Below are 17,857 nucleotides of genomic sequence, written 5' to 3'. Positions count from 1 at the left end.
TTATTCTTTTAGTATTCAACGCATTTACAAGTATTTTGGCGTCAATAAGAATTCTTTATTGTTCATAGAAATGTTTCGTGGTCTAGATGATTGCTTCACGAACCGCGATAACCTCTATTATTTTTGATGAACAGAGTCTCTTATAATGGTTTGAAATTACTTGACAGAAATTTCATTTCTCATATTGAAAAATAGTCTTAAACTCGTACTTATATGTATCCTCAAAAATAACTCCATAAATAAAAATATTATTATATTATTTTTACAACAAAAATAAATTAATCACATAAAATTAATAATATATCATATATATCTCATTCCTTAAGAAAAAAAAAACTTAATTGCTCTTAATGTAAGATTACAATTAATAATAAAATACTAAATGTTGTGAAATTATATTTTATCTAATTGAACGTACTGTAAGGTACTAAATTAAACTGTTTGTATTTTTAAAATATTTAGAACTATATTAAAAATTAATACCCAATAAATAATTTAAACTTATAAAATATATAAAAATATAGTAAATATTAAATTACTAATTAAGAAAAAAAATTATTCATTTATTTTTGTTACTTTTGTACAATTCCACAGTTTGGGGTTTACTAATTCCCCTCTTTATTTAAAGGAAGCCCTCTGAAAATCCCTAATTAACGTTATATTTTGAATTGAAATACCCTGAGATTCGACCGTTGAAACCTCTTTCCCCAATTCAAACGGTTCTTCCTTCTTTCTGCGTCACTGAAAAAGAGCAATTCCTGTTTCATCATCCGTCTTCTTCTCCTTCTTTTTTGTTGTTATTCTTCTTAGACGTTTGAATTTCGGGATGGCAATAACGACGCGCTCTCAAGTTTCTTCCGATCGTCGAAAATGGGATAAAATCTTTGACGGCCTCGTCAAAATGCTTAAGACCCAACAAGAACAGCTCGAGTTTCTGGTCAAAGACAGGAGGATACTTGAAGATTTCGTCAAGAAGCAGCGCGAGCGCTGGGATGCAGATATTCGTTCGTATGAGGATCTTCTCTCTCAGGTATGCCCTAGTTTCTTCTCTTTTGAGGAATTTTAGATTTAAGGTTTCAAGGACTTCTAGTTTCAGAACTTGTAATTATATTTCAAGGGGTTATGGGCTGGGGGTTGTGAATTCTTTTTGCAGATGAAAAATGATATTATGGCGCAAGAGATGGCTCGCTTGCTTGAGAGTGCAAAATCGAATTTGTTGATTGGATTAAAACAAAAAGAGGCTTTTTGCTGCAAGCTGGAATTAGGTTAGTCTTTCTTCTTCAATGTATCTATTGGGTTTTTGCTTTGATTTCTAAAAAATTGTGGAGAAAACTCTCTTGCAAGAGTGTTGCTTTTATATTCTTTACCTGTTACGAAAAAGTGGAACAAACAGGAAAAAGTTCAAGAATTGGTTTCGTACATGAACATGCGGGGAAGTATTTCATTAACAACATTCGTATATGCTTATATGTGAACATGCTTTTTATGGTTCGTATGTGTGGTAAATTTTTACCAAAACTAGGTAAAAGAATTTTTTTTTTTTTTTTGTACTTTTCAAACATATTAGATCATCATCGTCATCACCATCGTCAATATAGACATGTAGAACAAAAAAGAAAAGAAATTAGAAAATATTTTCATGCCCAAGCCTCTCTACTGCTTGCCACTCGAGTAACTGGTTTCTATTGCAAGACTTAGACTTTACTTGAGAATGTTATTCTGAGAGTAATAAAGTCAAAGGCAATTCGGATGAGAGCAATTTGCAATTGACTGAACCTTTTTGATGATTTGAAGTTGACTTCTGTCGAATAATTTCTTTAAGCTTTTTTTTTTTTTCCCTTGGCAGAGCACACAGAGGATGAGTTGGCTGATTTCAAAGCCTGGTTTGACTTTCTCACTGAGAATTCGAAGGTATATTTCCACACCTTCTTGCTTGTATATCATTCAAGTAAATATTGTATTTCAGAATGTAAGTTGGCAGTTTCAATTGTTTAGGATATTTCTTTGGAAGACTCCATGAATGCTTACAAGGAAAAAGCAGGAGGCGAGCATAGCAGTTTAAAGGCTGCTGATGATAGGAGACTGGAAAGTGAAGCAAGAAGATTAAAGCTTCAATATCAGGATCTGGCTTCAGAAAAGAGCTGTGACGTATCTGCACTTTTGAGAGAGAATGGCTTTGCATGGGAACAGTATAGACATTTGGAAAGTGAGCTCACAAGCAAGTTAAAGAGCAAGGATGCTGAAGCTGCACAAGCAAATGAAAAAGTTTCCAATCTTCTTTTCCGTCTTGAGCAGCTGCAATCATCTGACCATGACAAGGACAAGACAATTGCACAATTGAAAGTTAAGGTGGCTGACATGGAGGCTAAGTCTAAGAAACAGAATGCAGAAATAGCTAGACTCTCACAGCAGATTGAATCATTAAGGAAGTCTAGAAGTTCTTCAGTTACACCTGTGTTAAAGCGTTGTGCAGGAGCTATAACATTGAATTCAGGGTCCTTGAACAGCAGTAAAGATGGACATAATATTGTTGTCATGAAAGACGCATCTCTTGCCCAAATTCCTTGTCCTGCCAAAGGAACTGAAAAGGTAACTTTGAGTTAAATGTTGTTCATGCATGGACTTTTGGAATCAGCATTATGGAATTTAGAGAGAAATTAAATTTTTATATATTAAGAATGACTACATAGATGTTAATATATAGCTATTATAAAGAGAAAAAAAAAAGGATCATAAGAAATCAAATAAAATAAAGTGAAATCTAGTATCAGTGAGATTCCCTAACTGGTATCCTATGTTTTTAGGAAAATTAATTTTCTAATATTGAGATGGAAGATTGAGAGTTTTTGTTGCATCCCTTTCAAGCTTGTGAATATGCATCTCTCATTCCCAACTTTGGAGATAAGTCTTTGTAATGTTGCACTACCAGCCAATCTTTGGAATTTCACCCTACAAAGCCCTTGTTCCACCATTTGCAATTTAACCATTAATTTAGGTGTATGGAATATAAATCAATCTATTAACTTTTCCTTTATGAAATATCTATCTACTTTAATGTGCTTCATTCTGTAACATTGCATAGGATTGTGAGCAATGTTAATGACAGATACGTTGTCACAAAATAATTTCCTTAGCCTTTTTATCCGTGTGTCATCACCCTCATCTGAATAATCTCTAACGGTGCAAGTCTCAAGTACCAATTCAGTATTCCTTTTGAATACATCTAATTGGGTAGAATTATCTTTTAAGGAATTTGGAGTCCTATAAAGCACACAAAATCGAACCTCTCTCAAGTCACGCTAGGCATAAATTAGCTAACCACACTCACGATATATGCAATGTCTAACTTTATATCAACAAGATATATAAAGTTTTTGTAAGTCTCTGGTATATCTTTCTGTCTACAAATGGATCTTTATTATCTCTCTCAGTTTGTGACTTTTGTCAATTGGTATGGAGACAAGTTTACAAGTTAACTTTCTTGTCTCCCTTAAGAAATCGATGACATACTTCTGTTGTAAAATAAAGATATCTTCTCTCGAATAAGCTATTTCAATTATTGAGAAGTACTTTAATCTCTTAAATTTCTTGATCTTGAATTCTCTAGTAGGTATCTTCTCAATGTCTTTTTGTCATTCTTATCATTTCCTATCACAGTTATATCATGAACATATACCAAGAGAACCATGACTCCTCCTAAATCTAGTGTTTTATAAAGAGTGTATGATCTTTCTGATTCTTTCTGTACCCAGTTGCAAGCATTACTCTTATAAATCTTTCAACCGAAGCCCTTATTGCTTTAAAAACTATATAATCCTTTCTTCAATTGGCATACTTTATTTCCTTTGGTTTTTCCTTAAAGCCTCGAGGAATATCCATCTATTTCTCTTTCTCCAAAATTGTAGTAAAAGAAAATATTCTTCACAACGAACTACTCCAAACACCAATAAAAGCTGTATGCTAATAACAACAACCAAAGTTATAGTGTTCTTTTCTGTGACAGAAGTGAATGCTTCCTGACAGTCCAGACCATAATGTTTGTGCGTGTCCATCTGCCACGAATTTGATCTTTTATCTCTTAAGGGAGCCACCTAACTTGTACTTCATTGTAAATACTCTTTTGCATTCCACAAATTTCTTTCTAGATGACGAGTCAACAATTTCCCATGTTTACTTTTTCACTAGTGCCTACATCTCTTCTCTCCTGACATTTTTTTACTTCCCATCAAATAATGCCTCAGATGAGGTATTAAAAATTAGAATGTGTTTATACTGACTAGCATTTATGCAAAGGTGAGAATTTTTCAAATGACACAAGTTAGTGCATTCACTTATACCTTTCTTAGTGGCATTAGGAACATCATGATCACATGCTAGTTGAGGAAAAAGTTTTATCACTCTATTTACCTCATTCTCAAGATCAAATGTTTGAGTCTTGAACTTGCACATGATCAAAATTCAGATCTTTTCGTCTTGAATGTACGTGGATAAATCTCATTGAGTCACAAAGTTCATGATTCCTTGTCATAAGTCTGGTGTGAATGAGTGAGGATGTTGACATGGATTGAAGTGATTTGGTAGGTGGTATAAGTTAGACTGGTACAAAGAGTGTGTTTGTGATCATCAAGCAGAAATAAGTCTATATCCTTATTCGATGGATGATAAAGACTCTTTTTAAAGATATAACAGAGTGAGATATGATTTTTTTCTCATCAGAAGCGACATCAATGGAGAAAAAAAATTTTGATAAATAGAAAATAACACTTGTATACTTTTAGTGAATAACCAATGAATAAGCACTTAATAGCTCTTGGATCTAACTTCTCTCTTCCTAGCTATGAACATGGACAAAGACAATGCATTGAAAGGATTTTGGGATGAGATCATTTGCTAGTCATAGGTCATGATAAAACTAAGAAAGTGTCTCTATTGGTGTTTCAAACTCAGAACTTGTGAGTGGATGCAGTTGATTATGTAAGTGGGCATAAGCACAATTTCCTCCCAGTAGGTTTTGGTAACATTTTTTGGGGGGGAAAAACAGCTCTGTTCGTATTTAGCATATGACCTTTAATTCCCTCTGCTACTTGTAGAGAAGTACTTAGGCATGAGAATTCATGGACGATTCCTTTTTTTTTTCTTGGAATTAACGAAGATAGAGTTTAGTTGAAATAATTCTGCACATTATCATATTGGCCTTTTTTTATGTTAGTACAAAACTGATTTTGAATCATGGTGTGGAAATTTAGAGGCACACTACTACATCAGATTTAGTTCGAAGAAATAAGGTCTAAGAGACTCTAGTGCAGTTGTTAGTAAATAAGACAAATCATTGTGAAACCAGATACGTATATAATTCTCGAGAATCCCTAGATATCAGTACGGATTAAGTAAAATGGGATTGAACTTATTTGATTACTAATTGGAAATAGTCCACATTTTTGTTTTTGAAATTTGCATACATCATAATAAAAATAATTAACATCAGTCATTTAGAAGAAAAAAATGTAAGATGGTTAAAATTCCAAAAGATTAGTGCCCAAACCCAAAGTAATGGAGCCAAATAGTATTTTTGTTAGATGATGAAAAAAATACTAAAGATAATTTATTCATAACAAAATTTGATTTGCCTTATTCTTCAATATACTAGAGCATGTTTTGTTGACTAGCAAGTTATGTCCCTTTCTTGGATCTATATATAATAAAAAGGATAGAAAAGTACATTAAATTCACATTATGAGTAAGTTTTTATAAAACACGAGGTTGGTGGATATTTGGAGTAATAAATAATATTTTTTAATGTAAAGGATATGTTGATATAAATATCTCTTACACTAACTATTGTAATGAGAGAGTCATTGAAATAGTTAATTTTTAATTGCTTGAGCATATATTGTAAATGCTAAAATTTATGAAGAACATGTTATAAGATATATACCTCCTGAGTCAATAATCCAAAGGTTTCTAGTACCTTCATCTGAGACAATTAATCATTGAGAAACATAAAACTTACCTGTAAGTGCAAAAGAGCATGCATCATGTCAGAAGCCTTTGACATAGATTCTGATTTTAGGAAAATAAAGAAGAAGAAGGAGAGAATGAAGAAGATGAAGAAGAATCTGAAAAGAGAATGAGAGACTATAGTTCTTATTGATTTTAATTCATGATTACAAAACAGTAAAAAAACCTTTTATAGACCTTGAGAAAATAAAGAAAAACTCCATTGGTGGCTGGAATTGCATTGGTCAAAATTATGCCTCCCATTTTTAGGTGCGGTGGCGGCGGGATGAATTGATGGTGGGTTGGCGCTGGTTATGGTACTGTTCGAGGGGTTGATAAGTTAATTCCTGTAGATGTTTATTTATCGGGCTGTCCACCTAAACCAGAGTTTATGCCTTATCGAGCATGTTACCTTATTTTTAAATTAGTTTATTTGACAGCAGCAACGCTAGTCACAATATAAGTTTCAATGAAACGAATATAGTATTAGTAAAGTCGAAGTAAACGAGAGTATTACGGTGAAAAATTTCAGGTTTAAAGAGATGATTAGGGTTGACAAACTTTAACCTTAGTTTTCTTTTACTATTTTGCCATTTGGTGTGAATTTCCTAATTTATCCCTCCTACTATATTAAACTCTAAATGGTTTCCTAATAATACCCTCCCCTTGAGCCATCAACCTTGTCCGCAAGATTGAATTGTAAAAATTTTTTCTTTGATAGTCTCTTTTCCTCCATGACCATTATTATTTTATTTACCCAATGGTGTCCTAGAAAATACCTATCTGCACATTTGTAATAGGCTGCTGAACTTTTAGGTTATGCTTCCTTTCCTATGCTCCTGGGGGGTCTATCATTATATCGATCTTTTTCTAATAATAGAGTATCACTGTTGGGAAGATAGAGATTCAGAAACAACTCTATTAGTGATTGTTCCTACAGTGAGGGCTGTTCGAATGTTTGATTAAGCATTTGTGGCTTGAGAAATCTTATTGTGGGTTTAGTTACAATTTAAGGCCATTGGTAAAGGTAGATATAAAAAACTTTTCTGAAAGTGTTGGGTTCTCTACATCTATGAGAGAATGCAAAAATTCAAGTAAGAGTCCTCTGAATCGCCGATTCAGGGTATCAACTTTGGTTAACCACCCGTGATACCATATATCAATGACTTCTCCTAAATATAGCAATACAATCTTCGCTTTTTTCCCGTCAAGAGTGTTGTGGATCATAAAATATTTTTCACATTTTCGAATCCACCCGAAGGGGTTTGCTCCTTCAAAAAGGAGACTTTTTATTTTAGGAAATGCAAAATTATAGGTCGGTTCACAATCGTGGGAGGTTCGGTTCAATCCAGGGACTTTACTGGGCAATTTCTGGTCAACTCGATTCGGGTCGGTGCTGGACCGGGTCGATTTAGGCCAGTTTGGACCGGTTCATCCAGATCTGTTTCTTCATCTTGTCGGGTCCGGTTCAATGGGGTTAAACTGGGTATAAAGGGTAACCTTAACCCTTGTTTTCCCGGCTTTGAGGTCATGTCGTATGGAGGAGGCACGAGGCCTTTGTTTTCGGGAGTCTTGACCGCTAGGCACACCGAGCTTGTTTTAACCCAATTGACGGAGCTGCTGCGGAGCAGGTCTAGGATCGAGGTGAGTTGTCGATGCGTTTCCTAGTGGAATTCATTCATTTCGTCCATGAACACAGAGAGTTTCAGGTTGACCTCCTTTGCAGTGATCATTTCGGGGTTCTCCGATTCTGCAATCGCAACTTTTCCTTTGGACCGAGTTCGTGTGGTAATACTGGCGTAGGATTCGGCCCGTTTTGGCTCTGATACCAACTTATCAGAAGTTTTTGACATGGATTCTAACTTTAGAAAAATAAAGAAGAAGGAGAGAATGAAGAAGAAGAAGAAGATTATGAAAAGAGAAAGATAAGTAATATTTCTTATCGATTTCAATTCGGTGAAAAGGGTCTTTTACAGAAAAAACTCCATGAGTGGTTGGAATCGCGTAGCCAAAATTCCACTTCTCATTATTAGGCACAGCAGCGACTACGGGATGAATTAGTGATGGATTGGCGCCGGTTGCAAGATTGAAGAGATGATTAGGGTTAACAAACCCTGATCCTAATTTTCTTTTACTATTTTGCCATTTGGTGTGAATTTCCTAATTTACCCCTCCTAGTGTACTAAATTCTAAATGTTTCCTGACACACCACTAGGCTTCTTCGATGATTCCAAAAGTCCCCTTATTTTCTCGATGTCTCCTTTTTGAAGTCAATTGGTATTGAGAGTTTTCTTGATTCGGCTGATTCATGATAAGGTTGACTTGGCTTGATTTTTATGTTGTCGTCCTTGATGACTCCATTATTTACTTGGTTGGTTACCATTTAGTTTCTAACACTTTTTTCGATATACCTAAATTTATGAGTACATCAAAGAGATCATTATTTTCCCGAATGGAGAATCTTGACAAATTTGTACTCACATTCTTTCTTTATTGCACCCCTGCTGAACTTTCTAGAACATGGGAATTCAAGTATAACCCCCATGGGGCTCTCATCAGCTCAAATCAAAAGAATAGTCTCATTTAGAAATGATACCTCTTCTTGTCAAGAATTTTGGATCCTGATTTGGTCAAATCCAGTGTTAATATCTGCAAGAAATCATGAACTCAGTAGATTTGAAGATTTGGTTACAGTTTTGTGTTATAACAACCTTGAAACTACAAGCGCAAACACCAAACTCGACTTGCTATAACACAGAACTTAGTGCCCAAAAAAATTGACCACAAAACTTTCTTAAAAGCACATTACCCTAGTATACCATAAAACTAACTAGCAACCTAATGAGGATACATGCCACATAAACTAATAAAGCACGTTATTCATGCTAGAATCTATTGGCAAAGAGGAGAGCAAATGGCACATGAGCTTCACGCACCAATTATTTGCTGTGTTAGGTGCCATCTAACTACTGAACAAAGGACGCCCAACGATAGATTTTTGCAAGGCTGAAGACTCGAGCCCAGCACTCCACATGTCACAAGCTCCACCTCCAGGGCCCATGAAGCCACTGAAGGTGCACCAGAGGTGCCATTGGCCCTTAATAGTAACCAAAAAATGGCTACCAAGTCAGCAGTATCCATCTCGGTTACCACAACTAATTGTCAGTGATTTAGCTAGTGTTAGGATTAGTTTCAAGTGGTCCTTGCAATTGTACTGCTTGTGGCCGATTTCTTTCCTTTTGTTTCTCTGTCTTGCTTTGGTTTGCTTTTGCTGTATCTTTATCTAGGTGAGAAGCCAGTAGAAAAAGGTAAAGAAATGCCAGAATGATGTATCACAAACATATATGCAAAATTTCTGATTCAATCATCAGAAAATTATCCAAATTCTCTCTCTCTCTCTCTCTTTTCTCCCTCCTTTCTACCTCATTTATTCTTCTTCCCTCTACTACAAAACCCTATTATTCTAAAACTTATATGTCTAAGGAGTCCTAACAACTTGGCATTAGAGTCATCGATACTAAGGACACCGTCACTCTGCAAGCTGTGATGGCATGCACTCGAGGGAAAGCTGTAATGACTGACCAGAAAGGGTGCTGAAATTGATGTCTGTCAAATATGTAAATCAGAAAGGGTGCCACTGTTAGGCCTCTTATTGACCTTAGCGGTGCCCAGACAAGCTTGATCTCTCATTTCTATGGATTTCATGAGAGCTTTCCCAAATCACACAACATAGACACAATTTTTGTGGTGGTTGGACGCATTCACCAGATATAGGCATTTGGTGGGACTCAAGCATCCTTTTAAAGCCCTCAAAGTTGCCCAGCTTTTTGTAGACAGTATCCACCGGCTGCATGTTCCTCCTTGGGTAATTGTCACAGCTCGTGACAAAGTGTTTACAAGTTTGTTTTGGCAGGAATTTAAGAGACTAACTAGCAGCAGCACCATGCACCTTAGTTCTGTCTATGATCCATTAACAGAGAAAGATTGAACCAGTGTTTAGAAACCTATGTATGTTGCATGACTTTTAATAATCCGCTGTTTTTGGCCAAATGGCTAAGTCCGGCTGAGTGGTGGTATAACACCACCCACTATTCCATGTTGAGATGAACCATTTTCAAGCACTCTATGGATTCCCTTCTTCCAATTTTACTGATGTCATTGAGGGGAAAACACCCTCAGCCAAGTTGGAAGAGTTTTTGGAGGAAAGATAAAGGATGAGCCAAATGCTTTAGGCAACAACTCATGGAAGCACATACCCACATGAAGCAGTTTGCAGATAAGCACAGGTCAGAACGGGAATTTGAGGAGCAAGATTTAGTGTTGCCTAACATACAGCCCCATAGACAGGTCTTTGTTGCCAATAAGAGGCAACTTAAGTTGTCCGCCAAGTTCTTTGGGCCATATAAGGTAGAGCAGAAAATTGGTGCCACTGCCTACTGCTTCAAACTCCCTAAGGCTCTATTTGTTTAGTGGTAAATAGTTAATTAATATACGGTATTCCACCGGCATAATAAAATTTTATTTGTTTCAACTTCCAACCTGAAAATATGGTAGCAAATGGTAGCCGATTCTAGTAGATCTAGGATGAATTTTAAAAATTACCGAATTGGTGATATGTGACGGGCAGATAATTTTTTTCTTTTTATACCCTCATAAAATATACTTAATTCCCGTTATACTCTCCTAAACAAACACTCTCATAAAATATGTTTAATAAATTAACTTATGGTAAATAATTATTTCAAATACATTTTAATTTTTTATTTTTTAAAATAATTTTAGATTTAATGTAATAATATATAATTACAATCATTTGTTTCTAATATATAAATAATTTTATTTTTATTAAAATTAAATTAATGTGATAATATAAATAATAATTATTTAGTTTATTAAATATAAAAATTTAATTTAATTATGTGTAATAAGTATTTATTTAAATACAAATTTAATTATATTTTATATATATATATATATTTTTTCGTTACATACTTTTTATATATCATTTACTATTTCATATAATAAAATTGAGGTAAATTAATAATTTGACTGAAAATACAATTATATTATGCTATCATCCAAACAAAACAGCTGTCATTAACATACATTAATACACAATCATTTAAATATAAAAATATTTTGTCATTCATATCCTATGTTATTGTCATTCAATCACTGTTATTGTCATACATTAATTACCCATCACTAAAATTTATCTAAATAGGGCCTAAGGGGTCCCGACCTAAATCCACCTGGTATTCCATATTTTTGAACTTAAGAAGTACCAGGTCAGCAGTATCAATCTCAGTTATTATACCCAATTGCCAATGATTTAGCTAATCTTAGGATTAGTTACAAGTGGTCCTCGCAATTATACTCCCTCTGATGGATCTGTTTTCCTTTTGTTTCTCTGTTTTGCCTTTTGGTTTGTTTTTGTTGTCGTTTGTCTTCCTCCAGGTGAGGAATTGGTAGAAAGGACTAAGGAAATGCCAGAAAGATGTTTGTATCACAAACATATATGCAAGATTCCTGATTCAATCATCAGAAAATTCTTCAAATTTTCTCTATCTTTTTCTCTTTTCTCCTGCTTTTCTCTCCCTCCTTTCTTCTAACTTTCTTCTTCTTTTGTCTACTACAGAAGCCTACTACTCTAGATCCTAATCCTTGACTAAGTACATGTCTAAGGAGCCTGAATATTCATGACCTAGGGGTGGATGCCTGAAATAGAACTTTTTCAAATACAAACTAGATACCTCTCGTCATATTTACAAGGATCTCTAGTATAAAAAAATAAAAAAATAATACATTCTTCGATCTCTATGCCAAGAACAGCAGAACTATGTAAGAAAATATGATCTACATTCTAACAACTATTATTGGGAAATTTTAGTTTGTAAAGAAGAAGTGATTTTTAGTGACACTGGGAACGATACAATTGATGACAAGAGAGAAGCATGAGGTTTGTGTGATTCATATTGATGACAAGAGAGAAGCAGGGATTAAGCTCTTGCTTAATTGTCACAAGAAATGATACAATTGTCATAAGAGATCCAATATTTTCTCTAAGAATAATTATTTCCTTGGGCATGCAAAATAGTTTAGATAGCCAATTTTAGGAAACTTGAAATGTTGGCAAATTTTATGTGGTAGTACTCTGTTCCAGGGACATTCGGTGGTGCCATCCTGGTTTGCAAAAGCTTGGTCTAGTAAGTATAAGGATTCGGTAGCATCAGACCAAGGACAAGTCTGTCTAGGGTTTGAACTGTGGGTTAATCCTGAATCCTGCTCTTTCATGGCAAAAAGAGAAGTCTACTGCAGCATTCATGATTTCAAACTTCCTACAATTAATGGATAGGTCAAGCAGTGATTTTCCTTTGTTAAGGTGTTCGATGGATAACCTGTTAAAAGTTGAACCGTGGTGATTGCCAATCAGCTAGGTGCATTTTATAATTATGTAAACCAGTAAGGTTTTCATATTAAGCTCTAAAAGCTTATGGAACTCTGACTTTCTGTTGTTGATTAGGGAAGCTCGCGTGTAAAGAGAAAAGCAGCTGACTTTATGCTGATTTCAGAAACTCCAAAGTTGTTCACATCTAACTTCAAGGTTCCCAAATTGAAGAACTCATCCGAAACTCCGAAGTTGCTTGCTCCCATCTTTAATATTTGCAATTGAGGACAGCCTCTCACAATTTGAGATGACACCCACAGTTAATGTTATGAGCATGTTGTGATCATCATGCATTTTCTTGTATCCTTCTGCATTACTTGTAAATTATGTAATTGTTGTAAGCATGGAGCAGATATATATTTTTTTCTGTAATTGAGGCAACCCGAAAAGTTTCTCATACATCTCCCAATGACCTTGTTGATTAGGCCATCTCCCAATGACCTTGTTGAGCAACAGATCCTAATTGGCCAGATCTTGACTGAACCAACTCAAACTTCACAGTCCTCAGCCAGCATAGCTCATTAGTTGAAGCTGAGGAATGTTACCTTGTGCATGGGCAATCTTTAAGGCTGTACTGTTAACTGATATTCCTAGTTCTGGCTCTCTTATACTTCGTCTGTTTCCTCCACTTCTTTTTCGTTTATTACTCCAGGGTAGAAATTTTCTGATTGTGTTATATTCATGTTCTGTTTTAGTAGTATTGGATGTATAATGTTGGAAGCAACTTGTTAAGAAAAGTTTGAATGTACAGTTCATCCGAATCCATGATCAAACCTTCTGTTAGAGGTGTATATTGATCAGTTTTCACTTGGTGTAAAATTTTTAGAAAACAAAAAACTGAACTTATTATCAAAATTGACCAAATCAAATTGAACTTGGAATTGAAAGTAAATTGAAAAATGAAAAAGAATGTTGTTAGTCCTAATTTTTTTTTATAGGAATTATTATATATTTTAAAATTTTGATATAATAAATAATTTTATCAAATATATTAGATATAATATTTTGAAAAAAAATTCCACCAGTTCAGTTTAAAATTAAACTGATAAACCCAAAATCCAAATGAGACTCTCATGTAGGGTTCTGGTCTCTACAGACTGTGTGAGAGTTATAAGTCTATTATGAGGAAAGAGAATTCTCTTAAAAACACCATTTTTAATTTTTGATGAAGCTAGTAGATACAGAGAGCTAACTATAAGAAAGAAGAAACAAGCGTCCAACGTCTCTGAAGATAAAATTATTGACAAAACTGAAATAAATAAGAAATATGCATACAACATCTCTTAAACCCTTAAACCAAATAACCTGTATATGTGTGTATGTATGTATATATATATATATATAGATGTGTAAGTATCAGAGGTGATAAGACCTCCAAAGATTTGGCGACCACATGGCGTGAAAATAAGACTGATAAGAAACCATCAAAAGGAGCAGCACCAACAGCAGAAGCATCCCCCACGGCAAATCCCTGGCTGATCTGTAAGCCAAATCCCGCTTTGTTCTTGCGTAAGGAAACACCACTCTCTCGTACTTACTGATAAACCGAGCAACGAAGATCAACAAGACAGGCAAGAAGAAGAGAAGCACCTTCAAGGTGAAAACTGTTTGGTGGACCTGAGTGTTGTAATTTGCATATGAAGAAAGAAATAGAAGAAGAGAGATGATGGCAAGAATAGCTACTAAAGGGAAAGGAGGAAGAGATACGGAGAGCAAGAACTGGTCTACCCAACTTTGCTTCCCTCTTCTGAACAAATCCATTTTTGGATTGATCGACTGGTGGGGGACGAAGAAGCTTATATTGCTGCTAAGATCAAGTTCTATGGCGGTTGCTTTTGGAGGGATTGGCATATGTCCTGGGTATAATCCTCCGACCGACTTACATTTTGAATTTGGACACCCATCAAAGATTGATTCGTTTCTCCTCTTTTCTTTTTTTAATTTCAAGTTTGTACTGGTGGAAATTGGGAATATGTTCCTACTGAACCAGATGGCATAAAGTTTCCTCATCATACATGCCCAAAAGTTTCTTTTTCTAGTTATTTTTTATCTCTAAATTGAAATTTTAAATAAGCATTATGATTACCTAAATTATTATTATTATAATTTATTAATTCTATAATCTTTACACAGCATATAAAATAAATACATATACTTTACTAATATGAAAGAGATAATATACCCATACATTAATTTCTAATTAAATTTCCAAATCGATATAATAATTAAGTTATAATTTTGACTCTGTACATTAAATATCTGTGGCGTCGCTCGATAAAAGATGCCAAATTAATGTTATGGTAGGGTTGCCAAAGAGCTCAGGGCTAATGCAAATACACTGCGAATCCAAATATACACAGATCTGGGTATGCAAACTTTGAATGCAGGAGACAAATATCAACGGGTGGTAAAAGAAGATGATAATATGTATGACCGTCTGGCGATTTGGAATAACCAGTTTGCATCCTGGCATGCTTACCAACCACGTCGAGATAAGAATCAAGAACGTGTTTTTCTGGCTGGTAAAGGAAAATGGTTTTCTTTCTCGGCTGGGATAACTCTACTTGGATCCCTAAAGGTTTCTGGCAAACCGAGTGATTTTTATGATCTTATTTTTATTTTTGTTGTAATATTAAGGTTTTAGTTACATGCTTCTAAGTATGTTACCAATTATTATATTTATAATTATGGCATCATAATCTCCTCTCCACTGCTTCATCTTCCTCGACGTTCTTTTCGTAACTACTCAACCATGTCACGGGTTTCTTGCCTTGGCCACCCGTGATGGCCGATGGTAGCTACTCCAGAAAAGCATTGACATCCCTACCATGCACATGCAACTCCTCAGAAACGACCGCGTTATAGTTTACGACCGCACTGATTACACAACTTGTACCCATTTGTTTATCTTAATGTCCACAGCGTTCTGTTTGTATTTGCTAATAATCGAGCCATTTTGTTTGATTATGTGACTAATGAGGTGGTCAAGACGTACCCGACTATGCCGAGTGGTGAACTGAGGTACTACCCGAGCACCGGCTCCTCAGTTCTGCTTCCACTCAAAAACTTCCAAGCTCCGGCAATCGAAGCAGAAGTTCTTGTCTGTGGTGGTGCACCCACTGCCTCTTACAGCAAAGCCAAGAGAAAGGTGTTTGCAAGAAAACCTGTTACAAAAAGTAGTAAGCAACAGCAAGCATTAATTGATTATAAACAATAAATAATCTAGAAGGCTTCTAAATCAAAAAGTGATTTATAATTATTAATACTTTGTAGATTTATAATCACTTCCCTACCTCATTCCTATAATTTCATTGAACAGCAATAGAACTGAAGTTGCTAGGTTTTCAGAAATTACCTAAGGGGCCCGGATTGGGAATCCCTTGACAGCTTTGTCTTGATGGTTCTCTTCCTTTCTCCTCCTTTAACTCATGTTTTTTCTTTAACCCATTTCTATTCTCTGTTTTGCTCTTTCTTTTTCTCATTTTTTTTTGTTTTTTTCCGAAGTAACTCCAGAAGGCCCCCTTTTGCTCTGGCCTCTCCCTTGCTCGAATGAGTCTCCTTTTTTTGTTTTTTGTTAGTCGTTTGCCACGTCTCATGTTGTCCTTGAACTCTTCCTCAACGAATTCCTGGCACAATCACTGCAAGGATTGTCGCCTATGCTTTCTACCAGACTCGAGCATGCGCCCCATCCTCTTTGTTGTCTCGTCGGGTTTCAGCTCTCGAAGAGTCAGTTTTGGGGCAAATCTTACCTTTTCGGCTAGACTCAAAGGAGATGGCCTGTGCTCGACTCTACGCAACCTCTTTCTTCTTCCCTCATCCAGGCAACAGAGACTTGTTCCTCTTTTTCGTGATCTTCGCTGCACACAGGAACAAACGCGCCGTTCTGTCTTTACCTTCTTCGCACTTGTTGGACAAGCAAAAACCCTCCTCTCCTCTGTTCATCTTTCCCACTCCTTTTGCTCTTTCAATAAAAACCAGCACCCTCCCGTCGCGAAGCAAGATGGCTGCGGAGTGGTACAGGCGGGGAATGGTTGACGGGTTCTGCGTCTCGAATCGTAATCCCATTACTTTATCGTTAATGCTTGCTGTTGCTTACTTTTTGTAACAGGTTTTCTAGAGATCGACAAACACATTTCTCTTGGCTTTGCTGTAAGCGCCAGTGGGTGCACCACCACAGACAAGAACTTCTGCTTCGAGTGCCGGAGCATGGAGGTTTTTGAGTGGAAGCAGAACTGAGGAGCCGTGCTCGGGTAGTACCTCAGTTCCCCACCCGGCATAGTTGGGTACGTCTTGACCACCTCATCAGTCACATAATTAAACAAAATGGCTCGATTACTAGCAAAGATAAACAGAACGCTGCGGACATTAAGATAAACAAATGGGTGCAAGTTGTGTCATCAGTGCGGTCGTAAACTATAACGCGGTCGTTTTTGAGGAGTTGCATGTCCATAGCTGAGATGCCAATGCTTTTCTGAAGTAGCTGGCATCGACTCCCACCGGAGACCAAGGCAAGAAACGGGTTACATGGTTGAATAGTTAGGGAAAAACGTTGAGGAAGATGAAGCCGCAGAGAAGAGATACTGATGTCATAACTGGCAGAAACAGCTTCAAACCAATGGGTTTGTGGAGAAGAAGATTGAAATTAAAGAGATGTAGGGATCTCGAACGCTTTAAAGAGCTGAGAATTAAAGTGGGTTAATTGAACAGCAAAATTACAGAATCGCTTCTTGATTCTACTGTCTCTCCATTACTGGGTGAGTCGGTGATGGCGATTTGGTTAGGTTGGTGACTTTCTCTTTGTTTCTAGTTTTGGAATTTACCTTATTAATTAAAGTCCTTGCCTCGCCACTTCTCTTTCACATGACCGATCATGACATACAACTGCAATATATATATACACATATATATATACGTACATATATGGTATGATTAGTAAGTTATCGTATTTAACATTAAACTCTAATTATAAAATTAACCCGTTTGGTAATTTGGCCATTTACGTCATTAATCTTCAGAAATTAAGTATTCATTCAATCTAAAAGTTGGAACCTTTGCTACATGAATTACTATGTTACAACATCTCCTATCATTATATTGATATAATATAAAGTTAATGAATGATAAAAAAAAATCACTATTTTAATCTTTATATTCACTAATATGTATATAAAATGAATTATGATATACTTGGATTGCTTTTAAAAAATTATATTAAAAAGTATATAAGTACCAAATATTTATATCATTATTTGCTATATTTATTTATAAATTAAAGTTAAAAATATAATAAAAATATATATTCATCAAATAATTTACACTTATAAATACTTTATTAAATACTCAATTTAAAGTAGGTTAGAAAATTTTACCATTACACATTATACATTAATCTTTGTTTTTAATTTAATTAAA

The 17,857-nt window shown here is 35.4% G+C and overlaps 1 protein-coding gene and 1 long non-coding RNA gene across 5 annotated transcripts; one reads left to right on the top strand and one right to left on the bottom strand.

Moving 5' to 3' along the window:
• The first annotated feature begins 661 nt into the window (after nt 1-661).
• On the top strand, nt 662-13,218 carry LOC110818010 (cytomatrix protein-like protein). Of its 4 annotated transcripts, XR_015814413.1 has the most exons (6): nt 662-1,030; nt 1,154-1,265; nt 1,847-1,911; nt 1,996-2,589; nt 12,161-12,434; nt 12,521-12,655. XR_015814413.1 is itself a non-coding variant. In XM_088210487.1 (5 exons), the coding sequence occupies exons 1-5, from the start codon at nt 827-829 to the stop codon at nt 12,883-12,885; spliced, it is 990 nt and encodes a 329-aa protein (XP_088066613.1). In that variant the 5' UTR covers nt 663-826; the 3' UTR covers nt 12,886-13,218. The 4 variants fall into 4 exon arrangements, 3 of the variants coding, with proteins under 3 accessions (XP_088066613.1, XP_088066612.1, XP_088066611.1); XM_088210487.1 differs by lacking the exons at nt 12,161-12,434; nt 12,521-12,655 and adding an exon at nt 12,871-13,218 and having other exon boundaries at nt 663-1,030; XM_088210486.1 differs by lacking the exon at nt 12,161-12,434 and having other exon boundaries at nt 663-1,030; nt 12,526-12,848.
• A 362-nt stretch (nt 13,219-13,580) lies between these two features.
• On the bottom strand, nt 13,581-17,314 carry LOC148270552 (uncharacterized). The gene is made up of 2 exons (XR_015814421.1): nt 15,801-17,314; nt 13,581-15,609 (listed from the first exon to the last, which is right to left on the bottom strand). It is a non-coding gene; the product is annotated as an uncharacterized LOC148270552 (long non-coding RNA).
• Nucleotides 17,315-17,857: the final 543 nt, after the last annotated feature.

Source organism: Carica papaya, chromosome 1 (assembly GCF_054855325.1).
Source record: "Carica papaya isolate Zhongbai chromosome 1, ASM5485532v1, whole genome shotgun sequence".
Lineage (NCBI taxonomy): Eukaryota > Viridiplantae > Streptophyta > Magnoliopsida > Brassicales > Caricaceae > Carica > Carica papaya.
Note: the sequence above shows the minus strand (reverse complement) of the source record. Positions and strands in the feature narration are given on the sequence as shown.